Raw genomic sequence first — 11,459 nt, forward strand, 5'->3', positions numbered from 1 at the left:
TCTTGTTTGTCTGGTATTGTCACAAGAACAATGTGTGGGTTTGAGTAGTTGAAATGTAATGACACAGTTAAAGTATAATAGCCACGTTACAAATGGAAGATTTGTGATATTTTATAATTAAGTCCTATTCAGTACTTAAAATCATTGAAATGAAATTATTTAAGACAAAACTGGTGCAGTTTTTGGATAACTAAACGTGTTACTTGGCTACCATAATGCGAAAATCGAGAAGACAGAATGTGATTATTAAGTTTCTGAATTTTTGAGATGAAGATTGATTATTCATATTATTTGGATTCTTCGGCCTATTGCTCTCATTTTGGGTGTTATTTTCACAATGTTTCGATTAATATAACCTCTGACCTTTTAAAAGTGTATCCAGTCAAACTCAAATATTTTCCTGTCAAACTCTGCAATCTGCATGATATTTCAAAGGGAACCCCTCATTTAATCCATGGGTTGGGGGGTAGCATGCTCTTGTCCATGACTGGGTACAAGTCCTAAGTAATTTGTAATTGTAATTTAAGTAGTAAGAATGTACATCTCAAAACAAAAATAGGTTTAAGATACTTAAGGAGTCCTTGCATAGCGGATAAAATACTTGGTAAAATTTAGTTGTAAGCTATACTCTTCTGGAAGTTAAAGGTTCAATCCTCAGTGCAGGTGATACTCAAAATACAATTGTGAATTACTTAGAACTTCTAGCCATTAATGGCTGATGGAACCAGAGCATGGGACTTCTATGGCTTAAATAAAGGGTTCTGTTAGAAATTCTGTGCAGATTCCCGAGTTCAACAGAAGCTACCAGAGATCAAGATAGAGCTGAAGAAGATCGAAGGTTACATCAACCAACACATAAAAATAACTCTCAATATAAGAACAGTAGTCCAAAGAATATAAATAATGTGAAGAGTGTAAACAGCAAAAATTTATTCACTACAAGAACGGATGTAGTATCAGAACAGTTACTGCACTTTGATCATAGCCAAAAACTTTTTTTTCTCTCAAACTGTTTGCTTCGGAGTTTCCTCTCCCTATGCTATTTCCCTCGACTTTACTAATACGCAAAAAAAAAAAATTAATGTAATGTGAACAAGCATCTTGCTATCCAACTGGGATGCTCTTATAAATCTCACCCTTAATGCACAGGCTGTCTGAAGACACCGGTTTCCTAAAATACACCAAACGTTAATGTGATGCTATTGTTTTTTTCCTTCTCTTTGCAGAAACAATTTCTCTCTACAAATCAATTAAGCTAAATGTTTGAAGATATAAATGTTAGAGAGAGAGTGTGAATTATAATGTAGACACGTTGACAGGAAGTTAAGATCAGCTGATTGGATTGCGTGTGAGTCATGTGATCAGGTTAGCTGAATCGAGGAGATTTGGTTGCGACTTGGACGAGAGCAGACGGCTTCGCCGTTGTCTCTCCCCCCCCCCCTTCACTGGGGGTAGGGAACGAACGCTGACGTGGTAGAAATAAGACATAGAAGAAAAAAACAACATAGGCCAAATTCACTTTCCACCTTCTGCAAGACATCTGGGAAAGTGAAATAAACTATAGAACCAATTTCTTGTCTTGGTGTGAAATAAATCTTCGTCCCCAAAAACAGGTATCAAGTCTCCCTCGCAGACGAGAATTTCCAGATGGACCAACAAAATGGCAGAAGGTATGTTCAAATGACATGTCACACACATATTCACACTTAACAGCATATGAACATATGTAATAGAAAGACCACTAGAGATCACACACACAACGTCATTAACTCTGATAAGATAATCAAACACTCAATCTTTTATAAGTAGACACGTTTTAATATATCATCTCCATTCCAATTTCAACCAATATACAACAAACGCTCATTTTATGACAACATAACATAAAGAACTTAAAGCTTAAAACTTTTTCCAAAATGACTGGATTTGGTATTAAATCACCTGACAAGGGGTTGATATGCCATAAAACCAAATAACCAAATCTGATTCACAGTAGCTCTTTGTCTCTGTGGCGATGCGCTTTGTTCAGAATTTATATATGAATACCGTAGTACTTTTAACATGCATACGTACGTCACAGTTTCCAGATTATAAATTATTTGATCGGGAGATCTTATTTATTAAATAAAGGTGACAACATACTATGAACATTAAATTATTAGTATATAGATACGCTAATTTAATGTTCGCAGTAAGTTATCATCTTCTATCCTACTTTTCAATAAATAGGATCTCCCGATCACTGAAGACGTTATGTAAAAAAATAAATAAAAAAACTTAAAAAATGATGTCACTTTTGGGCAGTACGTCAAACTAGGATATAACTTCTTGGTCTTTTGACTAGGATCCATAGGTTATATCTGTTCTATATAAAGATGGTATTATGATATCTTGGAGTTTCTGTTCTTGCTGAGCATCCATACAATGGAAATATATCACAGGATATTGGAGATAAACCGTGATAACCAGATATATTACGATAGTACACTAACCAGATTACTTAGGTAAATACTTTAACAGTTTTAACAAAAGGGCTAGACTAATTGCAGTGTCTTTGTTCACACTGAACGCACAGAGAATGCCCAGCAGCAATATAGTACATATGAAAGATGCTGTTGTGGAATTTTCACAGGTCCCGTTAGTGAATATAAATTTTAAAAGGGAGGGGGGGCTGAATTATTTCGGTCCAGATTGAATGGTAATTTTTAATCCATTATACGAGCAGATTTTCTACTCATTTTATACATGAATTCTTACAGCCCCCCCCATACCCCCACACAACCACAACTACTGTGATGAACAATTTAAATGGGTGCTCTAAAATGGACACCATTCAGAAATGATAGATTGCAGTTACCTCCTCTTGTTTTTTTTGTTTTTTTTTATTATGCATCGCAGCAGTTTCATATGATCTATTTTTCCCCTTTATTCAATCTTTACTATCATGCTCATATTTCCGTTTTTTTTTTTGTTTTTTTTTGTTATTTGTTTTTTTTTTTTTTCTGGGCTAAAACTGTCACGAATTTGCCTATTTGCTCAAATAACAGGATTCTTTATTTTTTCAACAACTGACCATCAGCTGACCACTTAAAAGTGGTCAATTGGTTGCATCCTGCCTGCCTTTCTAAGCAGCAACAAACAACGCAAAGCATTGTGAAGTATATTTGAAACTATAGAAATATGATATGAACGATTATTACATCTAGAATTTGCAGTATCGTGCGTTGATATGTGGGACCTGTTTCCTTCATGTTGATAACGGTGTTCCGGGTAAATTAGACATTTGTAATACAAAGTGCAGTTGTCCGTCTGTATGTATGTATGTATGTATGTATGTATGTATGTATGTATGTGTTCGTGTTGGGATGATTAATCAGAATCAGCAATTGAAAAAATCGAGGCTTTTTGAGGTATCAGAATTGGTATTGGAATTGGAAAAATTTGTGCCTATTTTCCGATGCTGGAAATGATTATTTTTTTTATTGCCTTTTGTTTTGGTTTAGAACTTAATTTTCCAATTAATGATGAAATGATAAATATTGATTTCAAACTAACATTTATAGATCTCTCGTATGTGTATTTTTATGCTTGCGAAAATTTATGCACATGTTATATAGGTTTTACAGAAATCCAATTTTTCCCCTCCCAATGAAAACCACTTTATATTTAGAAATTTAGAAAGAATCGGAATTGGCAATTGTATCATAATTAATCAAAATATTAGAATCGTCCCATCACTAATATGTATGTATGTATGTATGTATGTATGTATGTATGTCTTGCTAAAAGCCAAAACAACAAAACAAAGTTGGTATTTTCTTGATCGGTGTTGCCCCAGATGAATAATATCTAAAATTTAGAAAAAAAATTCATTCTTTGACCCTAAAACTGGTGTAAATTTTGTCAGAGGGGAACGGATCGGATTTCTAACCCTTTTCATGTACAAACTAAAGGGAAGTAACTCTGAGTTGTTTTTTTTTTATCAAAGAGTTAATTCTCTTATCCCAATTCATTCCTTGAGGAATATACATAAGAGTTGTGTGTTTAGAGAAAGGAATGGGCTGGGCTAAGGAGAGAAGACTGAGTAGAGGGAGAAGGAAAACAGGAGAAAGAGAGGGCATTTAGTTATCTCCCACTACAAGAACTGTGATTCCAAGGTCGGAAAATGGGATTGAGAAGTTAGCGCCCTCAAAGAGGGGGCACTCTGACCTGCAAAAAAAATGCCTGGGCAGCCCCGTCAGGAGTCCCTGGTAAGGACGCCTCAGGCATTTATTAATAAACTAATCCCCCTTCTCATAGAGAGAAGGCAAAGTCTAGGAGGGTGAACTCCCTAGAACTGCACATAATCAGCATTAAACTGCAATCAATAGGGACCAGGTCATTACAGGAATGATTTAATCTGTTAATTTTGAGGGCCAAGGTTAAAAATCTGGTATTTTTTATGACCTGCCTTAGCATAGTATAAACACCCTTAACCATCCCATGTTAAGAACGGTTTTCGGGGATGGGGGTGTTTATTCCGAAAGCCGTTCTTAACATAGGGAGGTTGGGATGTTTATAATACGCTGTGGCACATCGTAAAAATTTACTAAAAAATCTTTTGACCCAGGTAACACGATGTAGCCCTGCCAATCTTTTGGAAAAGAAAATTATATTTTGGCCAATAATTTGTGTATATTAAAAATTCATCTCATAGAGGATCTTTTGCTTAATACAGTGCACTCTAGGAAGAAGCCTTCAGGCTGGTGCATGTGGTCTTAGCAATGTTCTTTGACAGGGACTTCAAATATGTCATTTTGACCCTCAGCTTAGTGATGTAAGTGGTATACTTGTTGTCTTTCTCAACTGTGCTCCACACATAATAGTCCATGGGGTTGCAATCAGGTGATTTAATTAACCAGATATTAGTTTTGGAAGTCCTCAGACATTGCTGGATTTTCTTGGAGATGTGACACTGGACTGAGTCCTACTACCACACACAGACCTTACTGCAGCTGATCCTGGGTATGACCTTAATAGACCTCCAGTGTTGATACCTCATTTGGGGGCTGTCGGAAATGTGGAGTTACTGCTTGGTTAACATTTCTGTTGGGTCCGTTTTAGCTCAGAGTTGTAATACCTACCTGTTAGGCGTTTGATGCTACTAGATCAGGCCGTTTGAAGATACTGACTTCCTGGTCAAAAATGCACCTAACATTTTTTTTTTTTTTTCCTTTTGCAAAACTTAATCATGTTCTGTAAAGTAAAAAGAAAAAAAATTTTCTACAAAACAACTAAACCAAACACCATGAATAAATATATATAAAGAACCTGGAGCATAAAAACTTTTCTTCTAAAATTACTGGATTCAATATTAAATAATCTGAAAAGAGTTGAAATGCCATAAAACAAAACAATGAACTTATTGCAGCTAATCCTCTTTTATCCAGCACTTGACACCAGTGGACGGCAACTTGATATAGTCATCTGAATGGAGTTTGTTGCAATATTTTTGATATCTCTGAGGGTGCGGTTGCAATAAATTGGAAGGGGGGTTAATAAGAACCAACCAATCAGAAACCGGAATCAATCCATAAAATATACTGAATCTCTTAAGAATTCCTGCACATAACTTTTTGTCTTCACATGGGAAGGAACTCTGCTATTCGTCTCAAACTTCTTTGGGTCACGCTTTGCACACTCATGAAAACGCCTTTAATTTTGAGCTTTGTTTTTAAAATGCCTTATGTCTATCATCTTGAAAACGCCTTGAAAATATGGGATGTGTCTTGAAAAGGGTTTGAAAATATGGGATGTGTCTTGAAAAGGGTTTGAAAATATGGGATGTGTCTTGAAAAGGGTTTGAAAATATGGGATGTGTCTTGAAAAGGGTTTGAAAATATGGGATGTGTCTTGAAAAGGGTTTGAAAATATGGGATGTGTCTTGAAAAGGGTTTGAAAATATGGGATGTGTCTTGAAAAGGGTTTGAAAATATGGGATGTGTCTTGAAAAGGGTTTGAAAATATGGGATGTGTCTTGAAAAGGGTTTGAAAATATGGGATGTGTCTTGAAAAGGGTTTGAAAATATGGGATGTGTCTTGAAAAGGGTTTGAAAATATGGGATGTGTCTTGAAAAGGGTTTGAAAATATGGGATGTGTCTTGAAAAGGGTTTGAAAATATGGGATGTGTCTTGAAAAGGGTTTGAAAATATGGGATGTGTCTTGAAAAGGGTTTGAAAATATGGGATGTGTCTTGAAAAGGGTTTGAAAATATGGGATGTGTCTTGAAAAGGGTTTGAAAATATGGGATGTGTCTTGAAAAGGGTTTGAAAATATGGGATGTGTCTTGAAAAGGGTTTGAAAATATGGGATGTGTCTTGAAAAGGGTTTGAAAATATGGGATGTGTCTTGAAAAGGGTTTGAAAATATGGGATGTGTCTTGAAAAGGGTTTGAAAATATGGGATGTGTCTTGAAAAGGGTTTGAAAATATGGGATGTGTCTTGAAAAGGGTTTGAAAATATGGGATGTGTCTTGAAAAGGGTTTGAAAATATGGGATGTGTCTTGAAAAGGGTTTGAAAATATGGGATGTGTCTTGAAAAGGGTTTGAAAATATGGGATGTGTCTTGAAAAGGGTTTGAAAATATGGGATGTGTCTTGAAAAGGGTTTGAAAATATGGGATGTGTCTTTTCGTTCTGTATATATCAAATTTTGTTTTAAAAACTAAATTTGATATATGCAGAACGATATAATTTTGAATTTTGTCTGGAGAAGTCCTTTAAAAGAGCTTGAAAAGCCTTGAAAATCTGTATGAACCCCGGATGGATGGAGAGTCAGCAAATGTTTCTTATGTTTCTGGATTTTTAAGATAGAATTGATGATTTAGATTATTTGCAGATAATAATTGGATAAAGTACTAAGTTAAATTCAGTGGAAGGTTCAATCTTAAGGGCGGGCAATTCAGAGAATGCAATTGTGAATTAAGACTGCTACCTGATCATACCTGACAGAACGAGAGCATGCAACCCCCATGAACTGAATAAAAGGTTCTGTTAAAAATTCTGTCCAGATTCCCGAGTTTGACCTAAAGATTCTCAAGTTCAACAAAACGCATCTATGCTATTAAAATATTTTAAAAAAAATATTAATTGAAATATTTGTTTTATGGTTTATTATATCATTTTTTATATTTCAAATTTTGCTTTGGAAACTTGAATTTTGTCTGAAGAAGTCCTTAAAAAGAGCATGAAAAGTCATTGAAAATCTGTATGGAACCTGTGGGTTGATATTGCCATTTTGTCTTGAACAGAGTCTTTTTTTCAAGATTTTGTGTAACATGACATGGCTTACGTTGGAAACACACTCAAAGGCCATCAGTTTTAAGGAAGTTTGTAACTGGCCGAATTTTTAGTACTGGCATCCGTCTGTTCTATTCATTGTGCAATTAATCTTTAGAAGGATGTGAGTATCTTTGGTTTAACTGGGTGTTTAACCTTGTTTAATAGTTCCTTGACTTTCATAAAGTGATTTTATTAGGTCTTGCTGGTGAGTAGTTGGTTCTAGATACACTTCATAGAATACACAAATCGAGACAATGCAGGATCATACTCTTTAACTAACCTCTTTTAAAGAAACAGTTTATTCACAAATCCATAGTTCCAGAACCATTCCAAGATTAGTGATGACACTCGGGAGGCCAGCTAAAGACGTGGCTACACACCAAAGCTGATGTCAAATCTACCTCTGATCCTGGGATTGGCTGCTTATTAGCCACTACATGGTCTGCGTTCATCTGGAACTCTTTGTTCTATGGGAGGAGCTGGCTGAACCCATCCTGGATGAGTGTCAGTCAGCCACTCATGAGGAGTAACAAAGATTTTTATTGCATCAGTTTTGTTTTATTATTTTTTAAATTTTGTAGTGCAGACAAAGAATTCCTATTATGATTCTTCCTGCTAGCCACAACTATCTATATAACATCAACTTTGTGCGTTTATTCCCTATGGACTCGAAAACGGCTAGTCCAGTTTTATGAAATTTCACACGAAGGTACACTGTGCCTGGCAGTGTTCTTAGAAAGGTTTTGTATTGGAATGTTTCTGATAAGTATCGATAATTGAAATAATTTAATCAAAAGAATAGGCGATTTTGACCCAAGTTAACATTTTACACAGCCTAACATCACAAGTGAATTTAAGAAGTTTCATTACCACACAAGTAGAAAGGCCTGACATATAAAATCAACAGTATGTTCTTTAATATGACAGCAATGCGTTCAAAATGAATGTTTCTGTTTAAAGCACAATTGAAGTATCATACCTGATTTTTGAATTTTAAACTTTAATTCAAGCTATTATTTATATAAAACTAATTTAAAAAAAACAGTAGGTTCTCTACAGTGCAATATAGACTACAATGAGATCTTCTACCTTAGTACACCACGATGGGTCCCCAACTAGAGTAGGCAATCAATCGATTTGATTGGGAAATGGATGATTTCACCGATTTTGATGAAAATAATTCGTTGCTCATCATTCAATTCTGGGCAATGTCGAGTCACCCTTCTAGTGATATATATATATATATATATATATATATACTGTCATCCACATACAGTACTGTTTCGTTGTATCACAACTCATTAGTTCAGCTAGAAGAGCACCTTTCCCTAGTCATAGATCGAACCTACAGCCATCAAGTTGACAGTCGGCAGCTCTACACACAGGACCATGAATCAGTGCCCGTAAATGTCCCTCATCAATTGTCTATTAAAAAAGCACTTGCCCATCGCTTCACAGTGCTCGAACTGCTAGTTTGTTTACAACCAAACAGACTGAGCTTTGCTTAATAGCCAAACAAAACATTGGGTAAAAATACATTTGTGAGAGAGCTCAACCCAAAGAGTGGTTAGCTTAATAGTTATATATATATATATATATATATATATATATATATACTAGCAAAGGTACCCGTCGTTGACTGGGTTAAAAAAAAATACAGAAAATGGACTCTGATTTATGAAAGTATGATAGGTTATGAAAAGGAAGGGTTGTAAAGAGATAGCTTCGAATTTGGGGCTATCCAAACCAAAGCAAAATATGATGAAAGTAAAAATAAAATAGATAAAACCCATAATTTATTATATCCTATCTGTTCACACTGAAACACTTATCACAATATTCTGTGGATCTATATTAAAAAACCTTGTTAAACTTTGTGACTTATTTCCATTCTATGGAGGTCAGGTGCGAACGAACACCCAATAATTTTATTATACCATATTTCTTCAAACTGAAACATAATTATCAAAGTATACTTACGCAGATAGATATGAAAAGTCTTTATTAAAGTTTGTGCCTATTTCCATTCTATGGAGGCCAGGCACGAACGCAGACCCCACAATTTTATTATACCATCCCTATTTAAGTTAAAACATACTTATCAAAGTATTCTTATGTACATCTATATCAAAAACACTTGTAAACGTTTTTTTTTTTTTTTTTAATTTTAAAATTTTTTATTTCCATACTTTGTGGACCATGCGCGAACGCAGACCCCACAATTTTAATGAACCACCGTTCTGCCAGATCAAACATTCCTGTGTCTCGATACATCTTCTATCATATGTACATACTTACATCAAGTCTGTTGCCAAAGTCGCTGAAAAGATGGTGAGATCCTTCTATCGCTCCAGAAGATATCTCACTAGTGATGCAATTCTCCATCTATATAAAAGTCAAGTACATCCAAGGATGGAATACTGCTGCCATATCTGGGCAGGAGCTGCTAAAAACAGCCTATCCTGCCTTGACAGATTACAAAATAGACTTCGTAGCTTAGTGGGGGATGCCCTTTTCTCTTCCCTGCAACCTCTCTCCCACAGAAGAGACGTTGCAAGCCTATCTTTGTTTTATCGTTATTTCCATAACAGGTGCTCGTCTGAACTCCAATCTCTGGTCCCCCCTTCGCCAATCTTTCACGAAAAACACTCGTCTAGCTGAATCCACTGTCAAAAACTTACCCCACTCTTTATCTATGCTTAAATCAAAACGTGGATTCCATGAACAAAGCTTCTTTCTTAGAACTGCACGCCTGTGGAACTCTGTTCCGTCTGCCTGCTTCCCACCTGACTACAACCTGGATGTCTTCAAGTCCAACGTAAACAAATTCCTGATGAACCACCCCCTAAGTTGATACTTTATTAAATCTCCATACTAACGTACTGTACTTACAATAACCCTTATCCCTGAGTGGCTTCCAGGCCTTGATAAGTGGTGACAACCTTGTAAAAAAAAAAAAAAAAAAAAAAATTTAATCAGTTTTTAAAAATAGTCAACCATATAGGAGCCTATTCTTCGTGACCACACACACACACACACACACACACACACACACACACACACAGCTTTATATATATATAATTTGCATTGTAACCTCAGATCTCGTCATCCTTTATAGGCAATCTCGTTATAATTATGAGATAAATTAAAATTTTATTTTACTTGGTTTTTACAGGAAGCCCAGAAACCAAAGGATATGAGATACAAAATTGTGGAGGAGTTACTAAAAACAGAAAGGGCTTACGTCACAAAATTACATCTTGTAGATCAGGTAAGTAACCTGTCATATATATTTTTATTTTTTCAGGTGGGAGAGGAGGCTGTCATTCGCTTTTCTTGTCTGCTAATGTTGGAAATAGTTTCTGCTGGTTTGTTCCTTGGGATGTGAAGTTTGAACATCTTCTCCGAGAATAACTGTAGCCATTTTATCTACAAATAGATTTTATTCGTCGTTCATCTGAAATATAAAATTGTCAGTCGGGTTTTCAAAGTCAAACCCAAATAGAATTTAAGTTGACAAATCGATGTTTTATTTTGGCTACCCTGTCCCTGTCGAACATTTGCCAAAAAAAAAAAAAGGGTAGAATCCTAATTGAAACTTTTGAGACGCCAGTGTTAGTCAGCAATAAAAATACACTTAACTATGTTTTAATTTATGTGGATTTCATATTTATTATAAAGCCAATACTTTATTGACTATGTTGTAGTGGTTTCAAATATTTAAATAACAAAATGACTTTTTTTGCCCCCCCCCCCTCTTTTGCCGATTCTGCCTTCCTTTTTGCTGTCGATCCTCCCCTTTTTATAAGATGCCTGATTTTTTTTTTATTTCTTGTAGCTTTCAGAACCCCCCCCCGTCTGATAAATAGGTGAGCTCACCAAGAAATATAAATTTGAAAAAAAAAAAAAAAAAAAAAATCTAATTTCATTGTTTTTATTCTTTCCTAACTTTTTTGTTCATAATTTTTCTTTTCTACATCTATTTTTTTTTTTCCGCCCGACTGCTGAAATACAGTTAAGTACATAAATCTGCCCTTTTTTTTTTCACAAGATTCGACCCCTCCCCCTTCAGTATTTGTGGATGAAAGAATCGGGTTCAGGTGGCCTTTGAATGGACAAAGCCACAAATTGCTCTGACT

The 11,459-nt window shown here is 35.3% G+C and overlaps 1 protein-coding gene across 2 annotated transcripts in view; it reads left to right on the forward strand.

The window, feature by feature from the left end:
• LOC145252780 (uncharacterized) overlaps window positions 1-11,236 on the forward strand; it is a 190,717-nt gene extending 179,481 nt beyond the window's left edge. The window contains exon 3 of one of the 2 annotated variants that reach the window (XM_080112713.1): window positions 10,496-10,853. In XM_080112713.1, coding sequence (XP_079968839.1) covers window positions 10,496-10,708 — 213 coding nt within the window. In that variant the 3' untranslated portion in view covers window positions 10,709-10,853. Of the gene's footprint in view, window positions 1-10,495 lie in introns of both variants that reach the window. The other variant, XM_080112711.1, reaches the window with a different exon arrangement.
• The last annotated feature ends 223 nt before the right edge of the window (window positions 11,237-11,459 follow it).

The sequence above is a fragment of the Euprymna scolopes genome, chromosome 29 (genome assembly GCF_053919585.1).
Source record: "Euprymna scolopes isolate OS-2025 chromosome 29, ASM5391958v1, whole genome shotgun sequence".
Classification (NCBI taxonomy): domain Eukaryota; kingdom Metazoa; phylum Mollusca; class Cephalopoda; order Sepiida; family Sepiolidae; genus Euprymna; species Euprymna scolopes.